Raw genomic sequence first — 23954 nt, forward strand, 5'->3', positions numbered from 1 at the left:
AGCTTTGCATCTGCTTTTTATAGCGCCACCAGGAGGCTGACTTATGTCAAACAAATGTTTGGATATTACTCCTTATGATATACCTCCAAATTGGTACACATGATCTCTAATAGTCATGTGATCAAGACGGATTTGTTAGATTTTTCATATTCCATCCTGATTGGCTAAGATTGACATCTAAAGTTTGCAGGAGTGGCACGTTTTGAACAAAATGCCTCAAATCATGAATGCAGCGTCCGATTGCAGTGACTACTCGCACTACGCTGAGGAACAAATGCCACCTTTTTAAATTGCCCTATTATAGCGCCACCAGCAGGCCGTTTTTTGCACACAAAAAATAAAAATATTACTCCTACAGATTTTGTCCAAACATTACGCAAACCGGTAAGCATTATTTCTATATCATGTGATCAAGACGGATCTGTCCGATCTTCATATTCCATCAACATTGCTGGCCCACAATAACCTAACCTTCATAATACCTGACCTTCATTTGAAGATCATTGTGTTAATCAGTCTTGTCAGTGCTCAGGTCAATAGCCATGTTTTTACTGTTAATGGTAACTTTACAGCCAGGTTTAGCTGACAAACTTGATATAATTATGTAAGAAACACTACTCACCATACACTGAACAATATTAACATAAAAATAAGTGACACATTCGAAGGTTGATTCGGAGAAGAAGCCATCATGAGCTGTAGAAGAGAGAAGCCCGACCACAAACTGTAAAAGAATAAAAATAAATAAAAGGAATTAAACCAGACAGACAGACAGACAGACAGACAGACAGACAGACAGACAGACAGACAGACAGACAGACAGACAGACAACAACTCACTGCTTGCGTGGGTGAGGACAGGAAATAGGGTGCCAGGTTTGACGGTTGTTATGGTAGCCCATACACTGTAGGCCTACCCCTATTTCCTTTTTAGTCACTTATGCAAGTCTCCAACTGCACCGAAGGGCAGGACTGAATAATGTTTTTTTTTTGGTTTCTGCATGGTTAAAAAAGTCCCCATATAGGATTTCCGCCAAAACAAGAACAGGTCATACAGCACCTGCATGAGGTGCATGGTTACAGATGGCAATGAAATTAATAAAAATAACAGACTATAGTAACACATTAGAACATGATATGCAGAAAATGTAAATACACATAAGTGGCAGTTGGGATACAGCAGCAGCAGAGTGCCCCTACAGTCTTATGAAAAGTACAGGTGGTGCTCAACGCTTCTTCAACAGCCTGATGGTAGCCAGGAGAAAACTGTTATAAAAGTCTGGTGGTATGACCTTCGATGCAACATGTGTTTATTGTCGCCATTGCTTTTAATTAAATATGTATACTTGTATACTTGGTGTTCCTTAGGACTTTCCATCCACATGACCCTGATGTTGTCGACCCTACCAGTAGATCACAAAGGCTATGCAGGTAAACCACATGACATGCCATTAAAACAATATAATTTAAATGTGAAAAAATATTTATAAACAGAAATCACAGAACTCCTCCTCTTTTTGGCATCTGCCACTTGAATTAAGGTGACTTGATAGATTTACATCAAGAAGGGTCTGTCAGCTCCCTTCACAGCTTTTATAGTAGGCAATGCAATGCTTTGTTTTCAAGAGTGTTCCGCACAAACGTCAGTAGTATTATAAAGTTATATAGAAAGGTGCGAGGCAAAGAACCCGCCTTCCTCCCACACAGCATGGGAGGAAGGCCCCACTATTTCCCATTCCATGTGCGTTCGTCTTATATGTGGTTCTCAAAGTGGGTTCCGGGGACCCCCAGGGGTCCTTGAGGGGGTTCCAGGGGGTCCCCAGCAAAATGTGTTAAATAGCATTACAATCATTTTAACACTTTAAACATATTTTATACGTTGGCTATTCAAAAATAGCAGATAAGCTGCGAGCATGCTATTTTGTAACATTTAGAAAAATATTTTCTTCTGGGGGTCCCTGGCACAAAACCTTTTCAGATGGGGGTCTGCAACCAAAATTATGTAAATTTAGTAGTTTGATAACTACTGTCATATGCAATGCCAGCGCCGCTATTCTAAAGCCCCCTCCGGCAGACTACATGTTTAAAGCAATGGGATAATATTTTTTTGGGTGGGTAGATCTTGTTGAGCTGGTCATTTTAAAAGTAGTTCTCAAGTCAAAAAAGTGTGGGCACCCCTGTTCTATATCATTCTCCTCTCCCTAGTTTTTTTTCTTTTAACTGCAATACTGAGAGCTTTCACAAACCAGAATTTCCCCCCCTTTTACTTAGAATTGTGATGTTAAAATAAAGTTTGATCGTAGTATCGCTTGCTTGGCCGTGGCCATAATAGCTGCGTGAACAGTTTGTGGCTGGGGTTGAATGTCCTTGATGATTCGTTGAGCTTTGACAACACACCATAGGAATTCCTGGAGGGAGGGAATTCACCCCACGATGCACTCAGCCATCCTCACCACCCTCTGTAGGGCTTTCTGTTCGAGGGCGGATAAGTTCCCCTACCCGGTGGTGACGTAGCCTGACAGGATGCTCTCAATGGTGCTGTTGTAGAACGACCTGAGGATGCTTTTCTCTAGCCTGGTAAACCCTCCCTCCGGAAATCTCATTTCTATTTGATTCCTGGAGTGAGTCTGGCATGAACCGCCTCTCTGCAATATTGGCTGTGTATGCCAAACGGACGCGCCTATCAGCGTCGTCGCTCATTGTTCTGTGATTGACAGCTTACGTTGGCCAATCAGGTGTGAGCCCAAAACACGAACGGCAGCCATCTTTTTCCTGTGCGGCCAATTCTCCGCTATTTTTTTACTTCAAAAATCTCTCTAACTTCTATTTTGAGGCACGGAATTTACTTATAAGATATCGTTTGGATAGAATGTAGTTGTTTAACTTCATATATGTGGTCAATTAATCATGACAAAGCCTATTTAAAAAATAATAATTAGAGAACCGGTAGGGGCGGGCAGTGACACCATTGTACCCGAAAAAGGCAACCCATTTTGGGTATGGCTGTCTCAAAAGTCCCGTCGCGTCACATTAAGACTGGTGAACTGCTGATTGGCTGAAGGGGAAAAATTATCATTGGCTGAAGGGGTTGTCAGTCAACGGTATTACTCCCGCCCAACTCCAGCACAGCCAATATTGCAGACAGGCGGATCAGGCCAGACTCACTCCTGAAATGAAATGGAATTGAGATTTCCGGAGGGAGGGTTTACCAGGCTAGCTTTTCTCATGGATCAGGTCAAAAGGATCTTATATGGCACCTATTGCCAGTAATAAATGACATACTACAATAGATGAAGGCAACAAAGCAACGTTTTTCTCTGTTATTGTAGACTCAACCATCGACATAAGGAGAACAGATCAGTACCAAAGCAGGCAGTAGAATCGAGCACTTTGTGAACTTGAATGAGTTGCCTGATAGTGCACAGTCGTTTCGTGATCTGCTGATAAATGCAGAGGGTGCTTTTGGTGAAGTTATTAAGTCATACATTACTTGTCGCCACTACAACTTATAATAAAATACAATCATTAAACAAAAATAATGGAATCAATAAACAATGAAGGAAAACACACAGACAGTGCAGACATTTCCAGCAAACCTTATTACATCATACAGTATACACACACCAACAATCTACAATAGTAGTATCTACACATACAGTAGAATTCCAGTCCATATTCTGTGGCACATTTTTGCTGCTTCACGTTTCCTAGAGCGTAGTGCACTGGAGTATGAGAATCATTTGCTGCTTGTGCTCCTGGTTCACTTTAACCTCCTCGCTGATTAATCTACACTTGAGATGGGCGTCATGTCACAAAAACAAATCTACAAGCTATAAGAATACGTCCAGTGCAATGTTTTGTTGGCTTGTAGATATACTGTACATAGCATCATCTAAAATGACACAGATGCTTTAATTTAAGGTGTAACAACGTATGGGCTTTCCAGGTCTAAATGGGTTAAGAGGAAGAAGGTTGGTTTTTAGTCTGATAGTCTACATCAGCATAAAGCCATAATAAGTAGCATGAGTTGTAAAACAAGTGTCTTTCTGACTGTATACTGTATGTAAAACAGTTTCTGAACTCCATTAGCCTACTAAAGTAGATTTTCCTAGCAATATTATCTATGACATATGAATGATAGTTCTATAATCAAGGACAAGGTATTTGATGTGATCAACTATATGCAGTTTTACCATCAAAATAAATAATATTATATGATTGTTTTTCCATTTCACCAAAAAGCACAGCGTGAGTCAAATGGCTGCCTGTGTTAAGTGGTCAGTAGGTATAACGAACACTTTAGAGATTTTCAAGTGGGCCCTGATTCAGAAAGGGTTGGGAGCTGCTGGTCTAAGCCTATAGCAGCATGACTAAGGTCTAGTAGTCATATTCAAGCCTGTGCCAGACCCAACTATAAGCTTTTATTAAAAAAGGAACATTTAAAAGAGCACTTTAGCTATTTTCAACCGTATCTACAAGTCTTTCTCTTTCTGGAAAGAGGGCAAATAAAAGTTTGAGATGATCAAATCTGCCTACCAATGATGTCACTGGTAGGCAGGTTTCTTATAAAGAACATTAGTGAGGATTGAGGACCAATTATATGGTTGAAAATAATGGTGAAGTTCTCCTTTAAGCCTCTGGACCAAAACTGGAAGATGGTTCCACAGAGGAGCGTGATAGTTGATAGTCCAGGGGATCCCCAGAAAAATCTGATAATAAAGCATCCAAATCAGTTTGACGATTTTAACCCCTATATTGGTTATTTTCAAAACACTCTTGAAAACATTTGAATACATTTGAATATTTAACACAAATCTTGCATGGGGGTCTCAATTTTCCTGTGGGGGTCCATGGCCAAAAAGGTATTAATTGGGAGTCCTTGACATGAAAAGGTTTGAGAACCACTGCTTGTTTGGGCAGCCTGATAATGTATTGTAATATACTGTACTGTACACATAGTTCTTCTGTATCTTTTTGGGAAAGGAAGAGCCTGATTTATTTTACAATGTCAATACGGTTATTTAATTCATTATTGTAAGATTGGTTCTCAGACTTTTTAATTTCAAGGACCCCCATAATGAGTGAGTGAGTGAGTGAGTGAGTGAGTGAGTGAGTGAGTGAGTGAGTGTGTGAGTGAGTGAGTGAGTGAGTGAGTGAGTGAGTGAGTGAGTGAGTGTGAATACAGCACTATTACATAGTGCTGTATTTGACGTCAAGTGTGTGTGTGTGTGTGTGTGTGTGTGTGTGTGTGTGTGTGTGTGTGTGTGTGTGTGTGTGTGTGTGTGTGTGTGTGTGTGTGTGTGTGTGTGTGTGTGTGTGCACACAAGCAGAGGAAGATAAGATAGTTCAGAGAAAGAACAAACCAAAGACAATGATGTTATGCTGCCCTCTATACAAATAAGCGAGTGGTACATCAAGTTCCTCTCCTGTGTCTGTACGCTGTGTCAGCACCATTCTTCCAACCAATCACAAGTAAGCAGTAATAATAGTGTAATGCAGCAGTTTTTGTTCTGTACTCCCACCATACACACACACACACGTTGTCGCTGTTGCGTGGAAACCTTGAACAAAACCCTTCCTTCTTTATTATTATTAAGATTTTTTTTTTTTTAAATAGCCGATCTACAAGCTCATAGCACGTCACAATGTGGCACGTTGTGAGCTTGCATATTTGCTATGATCACAATTTTTGTGCTACACTCCTGTATGATGAAGCAGGCCAAAAACTCTCTGGGGTGCACAAAAAAGCTAGAGTAGATGTTAAAATGACACCAAACATGCTTGAAAATGATCCCTTTAAGTAATTCAACTCCCCTCAGTTTATCTGTCATTCAATGTTTCAGTTCAGCAGTAGAGAGGGTCAGTGGAGCAACACTCTCATTAGTGCAGCAAACACTGTCAGATATTAGTGTTGTATACTGTACAGTAAGATCCTTTATCAAAGTGTTCTTTCATCATCAGTGACAGTCCTCTATGACGTCTCTCAGGAACAGGTGGATCCTTTCAAACTCTGCTTTGATCTGCTTCTCTGTGGTCCCCACTTGTTTCATGTTGTGTTGAACCACTTCATTGTACGTCTGTTTAACCTTTTTGTATTTCTTCCTCTTGTCCTTTAGAGACTTGAGGTCAGGCTTCAGTTGCTCCTTCAGGTTATTGACTGCTTGTCCAATAGGAAGCAGCTTGTGACCAGTGGGGTGAGGAAAGTCACAGCTTTGACACACAGCTCTCTTTTCTTCCTCACAGAACAGTTTAGGCTCCTCTTGATGTTTACTACACAACACCTTGACTTCCTCCTCACCTGACTCAGCTCTCCGTCTCTCAACATCAGAGTCAGCTCGTTCCTTCAGTGTAAAGTACATAATTTGACCCTTTGATCTTTTTCTCTTACAAATGGGACAGTTCTTGTTTTCACTTTGTTCCCAGAATGTCGTCAGACAGTTACAACAGAAGCTGTGATTACAGTCCAGAGACACAGGAGCACTGATAGCCTCACAGGAAACATTCAAGAATGTTCTCTGCCATTTCCTTTGGTTTGCAAAGTATCTTATAATAACACAACTCACCAGTTCACATCCACCCCATTACACCTCGGATCCAAATATTGTACTTTTACTCCACTACAATTATTTGAAAACTTCAGTTACTAGTTACTTTGTAGATTTTTATTATTGCTACAAAACATACATTAACCACTTCCTTATATATTTCGGCCATTTGAAAATAACAGATCTACAAGCTCACAACGTGTCGCGATGCAGCGCGTTGTGAGCTTGTAGATCTGCTATTTTCAAATGTTTTTTATACATTTGAAAACTTGTGAAATGGGACATCCTGCATAATGAGTACTTTTACTTCTGGTACTTGAAGTACATTTTGTTACCATTACTTTTGTACTTTTACTCAAGTACATTTTTAATTCCGGACTTGTACTTGTAACGGAGTATTTCTACATTGCAGTATTGATAATTTTACTTAAACAAAAAAATGTAGTACTTTTTCCACCACTGCTTAGTTGTCAGGAGCCCCAGGGCCCAGAGCCCCAGGGCTCTATACTATTACTAGGCCCCCTCTTTCCCTCTACACTGAATATCTTTATAGAAAATAGCAGATCTAGATGCTTGTAAATCTGCTATATTTTTAAATATGACCTGGGCCCTATTCCACGAAAGGTGAATTAGAGCTAAAGCCTGGCTTTAACACCTATCCTGGCTTAATTTAGCCAGGATTATGGATGAATCGGTTTCATGAAAGCTGAATTATCTTGAAGATATGTTTAGCCAGTTCACCCTGGCTAAGTTTAGCCATGACTAGATTTCAAGAAAGAGAATTGAAGCAAGCCTACCTTAGTTACCATGGCAATTTAGCTGTGAAGTAAGCCTGGTCAGGAGCAGGCTAACAGCCAAGCTTACTTAATCTAGTGAATCCAGTAAATACAATAAGATATAATCAATGTAATTATATTACTGAAATAGTGTGTGACCATGAATCATAATTGTTTCACAATGACTCATGTGATATGTTATTGTCACTCTGTTAACACTATAGTTCATATTGTAGATGTTTGATAATATATTAGTTTTTTTTAGATTATAAAAAATGTCTGACATACATACATACATACATACATACATACATACATACATACATACATACATACATACATACATACATACATACATACATACATACATACATACATACATATATACGGCCGGACCCTCGTTACCCCCGTTACCCCCTCGTTAACGGGGACCCCCGCAGGGTCCCCGTTGCGGTAATGGGGGTCGCCGTTACCCGCGACGGTAACGGCCGTTACCGTCGCCGTTACCGTCGCGGGTAACGTTACCGCAACGGGGACACTCCTTACCGCCGCGGGTAACGGCGACCCCCGGGGACCCCCGGGGACCCCCGTGGACGGCACTGCAGATATATAAATAGATGGATTCCATGTACTCTCAACATTGCATGCATGACGCATTTAATAGCATTGTAGATTAGTAGGCGATATCGCCGATATTCAATTAAACTCCTCATGTTTAAGCCTAACATAATTGTATATTTATGGACTTGTATATAAATTGTATATATTTTTGGACGACTTGTGCATTTAATTTGTCGGCCACGCTTTCTCCCTGGATCTATTTATTGCGGCCGTGTTTCCTTTATTGCTTATTATACATTTTACTTCCTCATATGATTCCATGAGCCGCTGCAGTGCTGCTATTCAGCCACAGAGAAGAACTCCGCTCTGGTTTTGGGCTCCATGATTGGTCAAGTTCAAGGATTCTGCTTTCAACTTTCACGGTCTGGTAGCACTTTACAATAATGACCCGTTATAAAGCATTTATAAACGTTTATAAGCAGTTTGTAGACTATTAACAAATCATTAAAGGAGAATTCCGGACAAATTAAGTGTTATCTTTGATGTCTCGTTACTCACCTACCGATGTGAAAAGTAGCGTTCTTTTTTTTCATATATTCCCCTGTCGTCATTTTTTAAACACCCTCCGTTGTTATAATGGGAGCCGCTGGGTTAGTGAAGTTCGTCTATTATAACCGATGCAATGTTATTTTTTTCTCTACTACGATTCATTGTAGAGTCTCATGATAGTCAAACATGCGCTGAAAATTCCTGCGAGCCTGCCGTTAATGGCGAACGATTTAACACTGGTTGCTTGTTTCTTCCAGAACCTGGCAACTCGTGTTGCCAGAATCTGGAAACAAGCAACCAGTGTTAAATCGTTCGCCATTGACGGCAGCCTCGCAGATAGTTTCAACGCATGTTTGACTATCATGAGACTCTACTATGAATACTAGTAGTGAAAAAAACAACTTTGCGTCGGTTATAATAGACGAACTTCACTAACCCAGCGGCTCCCATTATAACAACGGAGGGTGTTTAAAAAATGACGACAGGGGAATATATGAAAAAAAATAACGCTACTTTTCACATCGGTAGGTGAGTAACGAGACATCAAAGATAACACTTAATTTGTCCGGAATTCTCCTTTAACAACCTGTTTGTTGACATTTGTAAATGATTACTAAAACCTTTATAACTACGGTTACAAAGCATTTATAAGGTATTAGTAAGTAGTGAACTATTCATGAATAAGCCATTTATATACATCTGTTAAAGATTATTAAATCATTTGTAACTGATGTTATAATATATACAAGCTATTTGTAGATAAAGAACTAATCATAGACAAACTATTTATATACATTGGTTAATGATTATGAAATCATTTATAATAACTTTGTAGAACATTTAAGAATAATTTAAACATTATTTAAAACGCATTAAAACATTATTTATACTCGATTTTGTAATGTAATTTAAGGTGTAAGAAATATTTTGGAAATGATTCATATAGTGGTATAAATTTAGTTTTTTTAGGGAGTTTTTTTCATGTTTAGCAAATGATGCGTAGGACATTCGTAAAGAGTATGTAAACCATTTGCAGACGTTATCATGGGCCTGAGCCTAGTTGCTTCTTTTGGGCTTGTTTTCATAGACCTGGCCGCTTGTTTCTTTTGCAAAATCTGGCAACACACTGATTACCTGCATTACACCTGCAGTAGCCTACTAGGGAGGAAGTGAACAGTGTGCAGTTGCAGACTGGACAGAAATATGTCTAATTCATGTTTTATGTGTTTTGACTGTCTTGTTGCAGGTGATCGAGGTAACATAAAATGGCTAATCTTACACACATGAAGTAGCATTATGACCAGGGGGTATTTTGATGGTGGCCGTTTGTATCCACAATGTTTGTTTTGATGTGTAGGCTAGTAATGTCCTCCTAGCTTAGCAGCTAAAGCTAACTTGCACTGGGAGGTGGTGACTGCAGAGGCTCCACGCTGCTACTCTGTGATTATGTTGTGATGAATTTCTTTGTTTAAATGTCAGTGTGTGTGCTGTGGCCAAGAGTTGCTACATTTTATATCAATATAATAAATAATGATAAATGAATAAATTGTTTAATACTTTTATACTCTATAATGTTACTTCTGCCACTTTTTGATGTCACATGTTTTACTAATCATTGTTAAACATGAAATTATAATGCATAGTCTTCACTTTACAACAAGGCCATGATAACGTTTGCAAATGGTCTACATACTCTTTATGAATGTCTTACAAATCATTTATTAAACATGAAAGATAATTCTAGTAATTGTTTGGTGTCATGAAAGCCAGGTAGTTTGCAACAGGTAAGGAGAAAGGCACATTAACAGACAGTTGTAAATGATGAACTGTCTTCACTTTACTATAGGGCACATAATAACATGTACTAAGGATTTATAGATATTTTAGGAATGTTTTACAAAGCATATGTTAAACATGAACAAACACATTAACAAACAGTTGTAAATGATGAACTGTCTTCACTTTACTATAGGGCACATAATAACATGTACTGAGGATTTATACATATTTTAGGAATGTTATACAAAGCATAATGTTAAACATGAACAAACACATTAACAGACAGTTGTAAATGATGAACTGTCTTCACTTTACTATAGGGCACATAATAACATGTACTAAGGATTTATAGATATTTTAGGAATGTTTTAAAAAGCATATGTTAAACATGAACAAACACATTTCCCAAATTACAGACAAGTAAAATTGATCATGTGGAAATAATGATCTGCAGATACTTTTTAAATGTTTAATTGGTACATTTAGAAAATATGTAATAATTGCTTAGAAATGGTTTGTTGTTCATGCCTTGGGCGAGAACAAAGATTTAACACATGATTTATGAAGTCTTAATACATGTTTAAAGAGATATAACCACGAAAAAACTCAATTTATACCACTTTATAAATCATTTACAAATAATTTCCTACAATTTCAATTACATTATTTACTGATGAACAAACTTGAGTCTAAATAATGTTTTAATGTGTTTTAAATAATGATAAATGATTCTTAAACATTCTACAATGTTATTATAAATTATTTAATAATCATTAACCAATGTATATAAATAGTTTGTGTATGATTAGTTCTTTATCTACAAATAGCTTGTATATATTATATAATATCAGTTACAAATGATTTAATAATCATTTACAGATGTATTATACATGGCTTATTCATGAATAGTTTTACTACTTACTAATACCTTATACATGATTTGTAACTGTAGTTATAAAGGTTTTAGTAATCATTTACAAATGTTAACAAACAGGTTGTTAATGATTTGTTAATAGTCTACAAACTGCTTATAAACGTTTATAAATGCTTTATAATGGGTCATTACAAATGATTTAATAATAATTTACAGATATATATAAATGGCTTATTAATGAATAGTTTACTACTTACTAATACCTTATAAATGATTTGTAACCATAGTTATAAAGGTTTTAGTAATCATTTACGAATGTCAACAAACAGGTTGTTAATGATTTGTTAATAGTCTACAAACTGCTTATAAACGTTTATAAATGCTTTATAACGGGTCATTATTGTAAAGTGCTACCCATGGTCTTTTACAGGAATACGTGAAGCCTGGCTTCATTATCCTGACTCGACACAGCCTGGCTTGACAAGGCCTAGTTCGACAAAGTCGCTCCTTTTCAGCCTGGCTTGGCGTTCATGGAACGGAATAAACGAGGCTATACGGACCCGACTTTGTCAAGCCTGGATTTGACTTAAGGCCAGGCTTATTCACCTTTCGTGTAATAGGGCCCAGGTAATGTTGTGAGGTAGAGGGGCATTAGCCTGATGGTCATGTTTTTACAACTGTCTTAAGAGCAAAGTTATTTTATTACACAGGTAGATAAATATATTACACCTAATCTCAGACAGCGAGAGCATATGGGCCCTATTCTGGGCGGCGCCTTACCCATTATCCCTAAACTTCTTTAGATGTTTAGGGATAATGGGTAAGGCGCCGCCCAGAATAGGGCCCTAAAGTCCAATCATAAAACAATCTTTCAACAAGTCACTGAGCTATAATATTTATTTGGTCAAAACGATGCATCAAGGCGCCGCCCAGAATAGGGCCCTAAAGTCCAATCATAAAACAATCTTTCAACAAGTCACTGAGTCAAATAGCAAAAGTAGCCGATCTACAAGCTCAACGCGACACGTTGTGAGCTTGTAGCTCTTTTAATCTCACTGAATGTTGGCCTGCTATTTGTAGAATGTTCGCCTATCATGCCATTCAGAATCGGGATGCTAGGGTTCATGTGGTTAAAATCAAAACAAAACCGTATTTTGGCGACTATCTGGAACAGTTGCATGTTGTCATTGTGTCATAATCTATTCTACACTATAAGCATTTCACCTTTTTAACACTTTATTACTAATGTTAAACCATACCAATGCCTTTTACAACACCTACAGTATAAATCTTACACTTTACACTTTAAAAACAAGCCCCAAAAAACGCAACCTGCAACAACCAATATATACAAGCAATTTTACAAAAAAAACAAGGCCAAAGTCGCTTATAATAAGTGTACATGGCAACTCTATGGACGTAAACCAACAGCGTTTTCAATCAGTGGTGCGTCACCGTGGCGTCTAAAGGCAAGATAAAAAGTGAGAACGCAACGACACTTTGACGTTTTCACTAGAGAGCGTTGTCATCTAAACGAGGCCTAACTGCGATGTAGGACTGTGGAAGGTTCGTCCAAAGGACAGATTCCCCTCATATCAGTAATCAATAAAGCTCTGATAAAAACATCTCGGATATTGCCGGATTCCAGCATCATCTTTTTACCTCGGGAAAGGTGAGTGAGCAATTGTTCAGTAGAAAGGGCTTATATAATATTCATTCCAAGTTGTATTAGCCTTTGGTCTTGAGGTTAAACTTTGTGAACTTCTTATTCTCAATACACATGAGAGTAGGCTATTTACTTCATTAACGTTCACCAGGTCTATCGTGTGAGGGACTTGCAGCTACAAGTTGTCAAGTGGGTGTGTACCGCCCTGTTGTAAGCTTGTAGATCTGTCCATTTTGAAGCGTGATGACATTTTTTGTCTTGACGTTAGATTTTTCCGGTTGCCTTTTATGGTGTTACATGGGGCGTCGATGATCTACACGGGAGCGCGCTTGTGACTTTCAGACAAAAATCACATATCAGAGATTTACACCCCGTTTTGTTAATCGCACGTCAGATTGTGCTTAGAGAAAATACACACCCCTTTAGTCAATTTATTTGCACACTATTTACGGACAGCTTAGTGAATGAGACCCATTATCTCTGGGGTCATGTGATCAAGATGTATACGCTTTCAGATCCCATTCCAAGTGGCTATGACTGCCTTCCAAAGTTTGCGGGCCCTGGGTAGGCAACCCGGCCTGGCGGAGACCTGTGCTCTGAGGAGTACACTTTTCTAGTTTAGATTATTTATATATCAAAATAAAGGAATATGGCAGCGGCATAAAATAAATGTCATGCACATGTAACACCAATGTTTGTTGTAGTAATATGAATAACTTTATTTGTACATTTCAATTAAATCAAAACAAGATAATTTAAAATATAATTTAAAAGAGAATAAAAACAAAAATAACGACAGCTAAGAGAGGGTAAGTCCATAGAAAATCATAATAAAATTTCACAAAACACTTCAAATTGAAAAGCCAAACACTTTAAAGGAGCTACACCATGAATTTAAAAAAAATATTTGATATTTAATATTATGGTGTATGTCCCTCAAACCTTTTTCAAAAGGTTTGAGCCTAAATCATCACTCAGATATACTCATCCCAAGTCAATTGTCTCTGGCTTATACAGCACTTTCAGCTGCAATACCAAAACGTCCTCTTGTGCAGGGGGGGGCTACTGAGTAATTCTGTCTGTTAATAAAAAAAAATATTTAAAAAAATTATTTAAAAAAAAAAGAAAAATGAAAAAATTCTGCATAAAAAGAAGCATCTAAGAAAAATACAAAATCGAAAAAAAAACACTTTGAACATTTTTGAACAATTCCACCAAGTGTTTGAGGTGCCTGTTTCACCCACTTCCGGGGGGCGGAGCCAAAATCCGAGCCCGAAGTATTTGTTCGTAGACCCCCACTTTCGGAGCGATTCGGGCACTTTTCATTTAACATTGGGTTTGCCATCATTAATGTTTATGACATCATAAACATTTCCATTCTGAGATCGCCTGTTCAGACACGCCCATTCTGGAAATCCATGAAATGAGAAGGAATGACTAAATTAAAAAAAACAAAATTTTTTGGGCGGTGAAACCGCCCCTATAAGTGAGATTTGGAAAAATGTACATTTTCCTGCGCTGTGATCTGGGCCCAGGAAATTTGTACAATTATCCTGCGCTGTGATTGGCCAATCACAGTCTATTCAGGACTGTGATTGGCCAGTGTCACATGACACATGTGCATAGCCCTATATAAGAAACCATAACTTGAAAAAAAACCAAGAATTTGTTTTTTTCAAGTTATGGTTTCGTCCATCATAAAGAGTGTTTCAATAAATGTATTTATCTTTTGTACATGATTGGTTGACTCCATTCAGTATTGTGATTAGCTAGCAAGACACCGCCCACTTCACACAGGGTGTGATTTTTTGGGTACAAGAGACACTGGGGACCCCAAAAAATACAAAAAACCAAGAAAAAAGTGATTTTCATGGTGTAGACCCTTTAAAAAGGGGATTTAAAAGAGTACACATAATGTATTACTTCTCATTTCTGTGGACAGACTGTTCCAGAGGCTTGCATCGTTTATTTGAGATATTATTGTTGATGAGTCTCATGCGACAGCCAAAACTCACAACGTGGAACAGTTGTGTTCAAAGCACAGTGACCAAGTCTCTAGTTCACCATGGTCATTCTATGGTCATTCTATGGTAAAGAGTGAATAACACTGGTGGGATATTGACAACAATGGTATCATTCAGGTGTAATTACAAGACTAAGTACAGCATAAAGGGCCGTTCACACTGAACACTATAACTATATCGTTCACCATTGTATATATTTTTTAATATATATAGTTGGTGTGAACTCTTCCATCCACTTGACTTGGAATGATTTTTGAAAATATATTTTTGAAGTTATAGTTACAGTGCTCAGTGTAAATGGCCCTTAAGACCAGGCTAAGTATACAAACTAAGCTTTGTGTGTGGTATTAGGACAGTACATAGTTACCATACACTTGCAGCCATTACAGCTATGGTGTGTTGTATATCGTTGCTGTCGGGCAGAAACCAGCCTAATTTCTCCATATTTCAACATATTTTTTTGTCAATTAAAGCCCTGCTTCCTCAAGCAAAAATAGCCGATCTACAAGCTCACAACGGGTCGCGAAGCGACCCGTTGCGAGCTTGTAGATCGGTTGTAGATCGGCTATTTTTGAAAGTGAAAGGCATTCCGTAATTAGTGGTTTGTTCAAATTAAACCTAGAATAGGGGCCTAAATGTGTTTGTGGATTTTATAAATATTGAACCAATGAACTAAATCATAACTCCATTGGAACACAAGTTATTTATTTTTTCCATTTTCGGAAAATTGTCCGTTTTGGACATACAAGGTTTCTACCTGACAGCAACTATACGTATAGGCAAAACCTAACATGCTAGCATGATCTGCTTTGAGGTGATGCATATTGCAGGCATAGCTTCAAGTCTTGTATCCAGCATTGTGTTTGTTTGTTTGTCTGTCACAACATGCAAGGCTAAGGGCCAGGAGTAACTCACATGGAGGTATTTACTACTGATGCTCTGTCCATTATGTCTAGGAATAGAACGCAAACTACATTCAAGACAGAATATGAGAACAGACTAATATATATGGCGTCACACGAAGATGCCACGTGATGAAAATAGGAGATCTACACGCTAACAACCTGTCGCGCTGCGATGCGTTGTTAGCTTGTAGATCTGTTCTTGTTTTAGCAAGCGACACCTTCGTCGCAAAACGAACCCTGTCATACATAAATCCTGATCCCATTTCATAAAAGTTCATTCCTAAATCTAAACTAAATCTAACCTGAACTCGTCTCTCAAGCCAGACAACTCTTCCACAAGCTTCGAATGCTACGGTCTAATAATTCAATACCCTACTTCGTCATATTACAGTGCCGATCTACAAGCTCACAACATGGGAACGAAATGTGTGTGCGTGTGTGTGTGTGTGTGTGTGTGTGTGTGTGTGTGTGTGTGTGTGTGTGTGTGTGTGTGTGTGTGTGTGTGTGTGTGTGTGTGTGTGTGTGTGTGTGTGTGTGTGTGTGTGTGTGTGTGTGTGTGTTTTATAAATCTAAATATTGAAGCAATATAAAGTATCAACAAGAGCTTGTGACTAAATAATAACTACATTGGATCCATTGGAACACAGGTTGTTTTTTTCCATTTCCTGAAAAGTTACAGTTTGAGTTTCGGCACCCGATGACCATTAGGTGGAAGCATTTGAACATTGCGTGAGCCAACAAGTCTGTCTTGAGAGACTAAAACAAACCAAAAATAAATAAGGAAATAAAAGCAAATAGAAATCAATCATTTTGGCATTGGCTAAACGGGTGAATGAGGCAAAAACATAATTGTCTTGGATCATATTATTATTCATATACTATTATGAGACGAAGAAGAAGCTATTATAAGTGTATCACCACAGCCGCTCATGTCTTTGGTCTTACAGCACAGAAATTACACTTTACTGCGTGGGAGGGACTTGCACTTCAAGCATCACAGAGTGTGTGTGTGTGTGTGTGTGTGTGTGTGTGTGTGTGTGTGTGTGTGTGTGTGTGTGTGTGTGTGTGTGTGTGTGTGTGTGTGTGTGTGTCACGCACACGCGTGTGCACATTTGCATGCAGACGCATGTGTGCGTGTGCGCACATGAAGGCCTGCCTGCACATATGTGTGTGCCTGCGTGCATGCACGCTTGCATGCATGCAAGCGTGTGAGCGCACGTTTGTGTTTTAAATTGTGGCACCTGAGAATGAGAACCAGCCACTAGTGGCATTATATTTACATATATATTATACATACATATACAATTGTGAGATACTGTAGATACATTCCCATTTTCATATGTTTTATGCATATATGATAATTGCTGCTATTTGATATGTATTTTATTTGCACAAGAGACTGAGGAACACACTATAGCATATTTGATATTTGTACTCTTACTTATACTCTTATTAAAATGTTACTGCATTTCGTGGGAAGCTTGGAGTAAATAACCCACTCTTTTATACCCATGGTAGTGAAGTGACATTAACCCATTCAGACCGGGAAAGAATCTGTGTACGATTTATTTGGCTATTCAAAAACAGCAGATCTACAAGCTAATAGAACAGTTTGTGCAAATCTTTGAATATATATATTTTTTAAGGCAAACATTTGTAACTCAAATCTTTGGTTCTGGGGGATTCTACAAATGTCTTCTAAATCCTAACAGTTTTTTTTTAAAACATTTGTTTCTATACCATTGGTTCTCAAACTTTTTCATGTCAAGGACCCCCAAAATGTATTTGGCCACGGACCCCCATCTCATAATATGTTGCTCCAGGGAACCCCCAGAAGCAAAGACTTGATAATAAAAATGTTCCCTTTACAAATATATATATATTCAAATATTTGCACAAATGTTCAAGATTAAAAAAAAAGAAAAAGCAGATCTACAAGCTTGTAGATCTGCTATTCTTGTATAGCCAAAGACATCTAAAAAAGACACAGATTATTTCCCGGTCTAGATGGGTTAAACTGAAGTTGAGAGTTGACCACTGTCATTGGTGTGGGGAGTGTGTTCGTGTCTGTGTTCGTACTTTGTGATTGTCTATTGGGATCTGGCTTCACACCAATGCTTCAACTGTGCTGAAGTACACAGAACGGTCAAGTAATCCGAGTACATGTGGGCGTGGGCTGCCTGTCAGTCACTTGCTGGTGAGGTATACAGTAGCTCCAGCTTTCTGAAAGGTGCTTTTGTAACTCCGACCCCGTTGCGGGTCCATTTGGTTACATTTGCACAGTGCCAGAGTTCAAGGACCACTTCACCCATGTTCATCCTATATATTCATATAATTGGTCCTCACTAATGCTCATTATAATATGGTAAAAATATAAAAAAATACTAATAATTCTACTCGGTCTGTGTCTCAGCTAATAGCAACTGCAGGCTTTCTATTCATGGAAAGTTAGCATGATTGTTCTTGCATACAAAAATAAAATAAATCTCGTTTGAAATGACCAAAATTGCCTACCAATGATGTCACTGGTAGGCGGGTTTCTGAACCGTCCACAGCCCTCCTCTGAGACACAGAGTGAACAACAGGCAAAAATGGTACCATATTATAATGAGCATTATAGTGAGGACCAATTATATGAAGATAGGTTGAAAGTGGGTGAGGGTCTTTTAACCCATTTAGACCGGGAAAGAATCATTTTGTGATTTATTTGGCTATTTTTTGAAAAATCATGACAATTTGTGAAAATATTTAAATATATATATTTTTTAAGCGAACATTTGTAAAATATTTTTGTTCCGGGGACCCCCCAGAAGCAAAGATTTGAGTTACAAATGTTCGCTTTAAAAATATATATATATTCAAAGATTTGCACAAATGTTCACAATTTCCCAAAAATAGCAGATCTACAAGCTCATAACGCGGCACTGAGTGCCGCGTTATGAGCTTGTATATCTGCTATTTTTGAACAGCCCAAAGAAACCTAAAGTGACAGAGACGTGTCCCCCTGGATTGAATGGGTTAAAATGACCCCACACAGGAGTTTTACATCATGTCCTGACAGCTGCCGGCCTGTTTAACGGGACTGCTGCTCTCTGGTGCGAGGTCCACGTCCAGGAAGTCTGGCTGCTCGTCGTCCTGAGAAACCTTGTCCGGGGAACAGGAGGGACACTCCTGTTCCCTCGCCGCCCTCCTCCTGCGGGTGGCAGCCCGGGCGGGCCCCACCAGCGCCAGGCAGGCGGCGCCCAGCCCCATGCCCACGGCGCACGAGTAGAAGGCAGAGCCGTAGTTCTCCGTGGCGTCGATTAGTGCACCTGAGGTTGAGAAATCAGACAGGTTGTGTTAACCCCTTTAAAAACCGGGAACGCATCTGTGTAACCACTTGAAACCATTATTTTATACTTTTGGCTATTCAAAAAATAGCAGATCTACAAGCTCGTAGTGCGGCACCGAGAGCCGCGCTACAAGCTTATAGATCTGCTATATTTTGAAAAAATTTGATTTAAAAAAAAAAAAAACTTTTAATATATATATTGATATATATATATATATATATATATTAATATATATATTATGGTATGTCTATACCGGTATGTCCGGTGTCTGACTACGCTTCTGGGGTTTGGGGTTTCCGGGAACATACAAGTTGTAACACTGTGCATCATAGAGCTATTAGATCCCTTTTGGGAGTCCATAAATTGACTCCAGTGTTGGCAATTAATGGGGATGTGGGATGGGAACCTCCAAGCATCAGACACAAATGTGAAATGGTTAGGCTATGGAATAGGCTTGTGAAGATGTCTGACCAGAGACTCACAAAAAATATTTTTAACTGGGATTTTAGATTTGGTCACTCTTGGACAAAATAATTGAGATCTTTATTTTATTCAAATGATTTGTTTTTTATTTTTCAAAATAAGTTAATATGTGACGTTCACAAAATTAGAAGTACAATGTTTTCCAGATATAAAGAGCAATGGTGTAATGATAGATGGTATAAGCCCAAGTTACGAACCTATTGTCTCATAAAAGACAGGTACATGGTAGAACCGTATGTAAAGTATAATTTAAACAAAAGACAACGATCTCTATGTGCACAAATACGGTCAGGAACGCTACCATTAGCTCTGGAGACTGGCAGGTTTAATGCCACTCCAGAGGAAGAGAGATATTGTCTGTTTTGTGAACTTGGGGGAATTGAAAATGAGGTACACTTTTTGTTTTATTGCTCAAAGTATGATGATATAAGAGAGGTATTTGTTAGTAAGATGTCTTCTATTTGTGGAAATTTCCTTGAGTTAGATGATTATGAAAATGTTTAGATATGTTTTGTTAAAGGAGTTTTTGTTGTAGCAGATTTTATTTGTCAAGCTTGGGAGAGAAGACAGAACAGTCTGTATAATTCTGAGGTATAATTCTGAGATGTAATTGAATGTACTACGTGAATACATTGTAAAACATGTTATAAACGTAAAATGGTGTCTTATAAACCCATGAGGGTTGGGCACTTTGTGTGCAGGACACAGAAATAAAATTATCTATCTATCTATCTATATATTTTTTAAAGCAAACATTTGTAACTCAAATCTTTGCTTCTGGGGATTCTACGAATGTCTTCTAAATCCTAACAGTTTTTATTCTTTTGGAAAAAACGTATGTAGCTATAATATCAGTGGTTGATATCAACTGTCAAGGACCACCCAAAATGATATGTGTTTGTCCACGGACCCCAGACCCCCCCCCCCCCATCTCAAAATATGTTGTTCCAGGGACCCTCAGAAGCAAATATTGTATATATATTCAAAGATTTGCACACATTTTCACGATTTACGTTTTTTCAAAAATAGCCAAATAAATCTTAAAATGACACAGCTGCGTTCCCTTCCCGGTCTTACTTAGTATGTAACTTTGCCCTGTTTAAATAACAAAACAATAGCTTTTTTACCCATAATTTTTCCTCTATACCAGCACTGTGTAAGTCCTTTCATGGTTTGTTTTGGTGGCCCCAAAAAAAGTCCATGTCTACCAACACAAACAGTGGAAACACCTGAATACAGCGGGAGGGCAGTGTGTTTCTGCAGGTAAAACACCACCACACTACTCCAGTGGCTGTTGACTGCTGGAAATGATGGCTTTTTTGTTTGGTTATGTAGAGGCAGGGCAAAGTTACAGGTACATGCTATGCCTTGGCTTTAACCCATTAAAACCCGGAAAGCCTGTCATTTCATATTTTAGCGTTGGCTATTCAAAAATATCAGGAAAGGAAGGGCTCCCACACAGGAGGCTCATGACGTCGTGCAGTGAAAGCCGAAAGGAAGCTGTAAGGCCGACCCCCCTCCTAACCCCCAGGAAAACCACCAGAATTGCCACATGGAACATCAGGACGATGTACGAAGCGGGGAAGACAGTCCAGGTAGCACAGGAGATGAGGAACTACAACATCTCTCTCCTGGGCTTGTGTGAGACAAGGTGGCTACAAGCAGGGCAACTGAGACTGACATCTGGAGAGATGGTGCTCTACTCCGGTCATACAGAAGAAGGTGCCCCACACACGGAAGGGGTGGCCCTGATGCTGGCTCCGGAGGCACAGCGCTCTCTCATTGGTTGGGAACCAGTGAACTCAAGAATCATCACCGCCAAGCTCACCACTAAGAAGGACAACATCAAACTATCCATCATTCAGTGCTACGCGCCGACAAACGACACCGAAGACGAGAAGAAAGACAATTTCTATGAACAACTGCAGGCTGTACTGGACAGACAGAGAGAAAAAGACATCACCATCCTCATGGGTGATTTCAACGCCAAGATAGGAGCCAACAACACAGGCTACGAAGACATCATGGGCGTGCATGGATTGGGGCAGATGAACGAAAATGGAGAAAGGTTTGCAGACCTGTGCTCCCTCAACCAACTCGTAATAGGAGGCAGCATCTTCCCCCACAAACTTATCCACAAGGCCACATGGAGATCGCCAGATCAAGTTACGGAAAACCAAATAGACCATATTTGCATCAACAGAAAGTTCAGGAGGTCATGGCAAGATGTGCGAGTCAAGAGAGGGGCAGACGTGGCATCAGACAATCACCTCATGCTGACTGTCATAAAACTACGTCTGAAGTAGTACGCCACAACCACCAGCGCAAGGACCAGATATGACGTCAGACTTCTTAGGAACAAAGAAATACAGAGCAGATTCCAGATCAGCCTTTCCAACAGATACCAGCAACTACAGGAACAGGATGAAGACACAGATGCGGACATAGAGACTCAATGGCAGCACTCAAAAACATTGTGGCTGGACACCTGCAAAGAAATATTGGGAAAAAAGAAGACAAAACACAAGGAATGGGTCTCAATGGAAACACTCCAGAAACTGAAGGAAAGAAAGGAGAGGAAAGAGAAACTGAACACAAGCAAAACAAGATCAGCAAAAGCAAGGGCACAGGAAGAATACACCCAAGCCAATAAAGAGGTGAAGAATAGCATTAAGAAGGATAAAAGAGATCAAATAGACAACCTAGCCAAACAAGCAGAAACAGCGGCAGGGCAAGGCAACTTGAAAGACCTCTATATGATCACTAGGAAGTTAGCAGGCAAGTTCCAACAGACACACAAACCGGTAAAAGACAAACAGGGAAACCCACTCACAACAACCGAGGAGCAGCGGAGAAGATGGGCCGAACTACTGAACCAACCAGCCCCGACAGAGCCAGCGGACATTACACCAGCGGAGAGAACACTTCCAATAAACTGTGATAAACCCAGCAAAGCGGAGATCAGAAAAGCTATCATCTCAACAAAGGACGGAAAATCTGCAGGGCCAGATGAAATACCAGCAGGCCGACTTGAAGACTGCGGTGGACATGCTTCATAGCCTCTTCACCAAGATCTGGGAGGAAGAAAAGATTCCAGAAGAATGGAAAGATGGAATCATTATCAAACTACCAAAAAAGGGAGATCTCACCAACTGCAACAACTACAGAGGAATAATGCTTCTATCAGTACCGGGAAAAGTTCTCAACAGAATTATACTGGACAGAATGAGTGCAGCAGTTGATCCCATGCTTCGAGACCAGCAGGCAGGCTTCCGGAGCAACAGATCTTGTACGGACCAGATCGCCACCCTGCGCATCATCATCGAGCAATCCATCGAATGGAACTCCCCATTATATATAAACTTCATAGACTATGAAAAAGCCTTTGACAGCGTGGATAGACTGTTGAGGCATTACGGTATCCCAGAGAAAATCATCACCCTGATTCAAAACACGGATCGTCATGCAAAGTTTTACATGCAGGCCAACTGTCAGAGAGTTTTGAGGTCAAGACTGGTGTGCGTCAGGGATGCCTTCTATCACCCTTCCTCTTCCTCCTAGTCATAGACTGGATTATGAAGACCACCACAAAAGGAACGAAGAACGGCATACAATGGACACAACTGGATGACCTCGACTTTGCTGATGACCTGGCTCTCCTGTCACACAACTACAACCAGATGCAGGACAAGACAACTAAGCTGGCAAATACATCCCTTGAGACCGGGTTGAGAATAAACAGGAAGAAAACCAACCTAATGATGATCAACACCTCTACCAACAACACAGTCACAGTAGGTGAGGAATCCATACCGGAAGTCAACTCATTCACTTACCTAGGCAGCATCTTAGATAGGCAGGGCGGCACAGACAGCGACGTCACAGCCAGAGTAGGCAAAGCCAGAGCAGCCTTCATCATTCTGAAGAACATCTGGTCCTCCAAGGACATTGCCATGACAACCAAAGTGCTTCTCTACGGTTCAGAGACGTGGAGAATGACGAAAAGAACATTGCAGAAGATACAGACTTTTATAAACAGCTGTCTGAAACGCATCTTTGGGATCAGGTGGCCAAACAAAATTAAGAATGAGGAACTATGGCTGAGAGGAAGACAGGAACCAGTAGAGAAGCAGATCCTGAGACGAAAGTGGGGGTGGATAGGCCACACCTTGAGGAAACCGACAACCAGCACTACACGCCAGGCCCTGACTTGGAATCCCCAGGGGAAGCGGAAGAGAGAAAGCCTAAGAACACCTGGAGGCGGGACACTGAGGCGGAGCTCAGGAGACAAGGAACCAGCTGGGGGGAGGCAGAAAGGACAGCCCAAAGCCGTGTTGGATGGAGAAGAGTCTGTCCTGTCTGGCCTATGCTCCACTGGGAGCGATGGGCCTAAGTAAGTAAGTATTCAAAAATAGCAGATATACAAGCTGTGAGCTTGTACATCTGCTATTTTTGAACATT

General features: G+C 39.6%; 1 protein-coding gene across 1 annotated transcript in view; it reads right to left on the reverse strand.

Annotated features, from left to right (window-relative positions):
* Positions 1 to 16105: 16105 nt before the first annotated feature.
* slc16a6b (solute carrier family 16 member 6b) overlaps positions 16106 to 23954 on the reverse strand; it is a 28402-nt gene continuing 20553 nt past the window's right edge. The window contains exon 8 of the mRNA XM_080448503.1: positions 16106 to 18989. Within this exon, the coding sequence (XP_080304629.1) occupies positions 18721 to 18989 (269 nt within the window). The 3' untranslated portion in view covers positions 16106 to 18720. The remainder of the gene's footprint in view (positions 18990 to 23954) is intronic.

Source organism: Gymnoscopelus braueri (genome assembly GCF_963280865.1).
Source record: "Gymnoscopelus braueri genome assembly, chromosome: 13".
In the NCBI taxonomy this organism is placed as follows: domain Eukaryota; kingdom Metazoa; phylum Chordata; class Actinopteri; order Myctophiformes; family Myctophidae; genus Gymnoscopelus; species Gymnoscopelus braueri.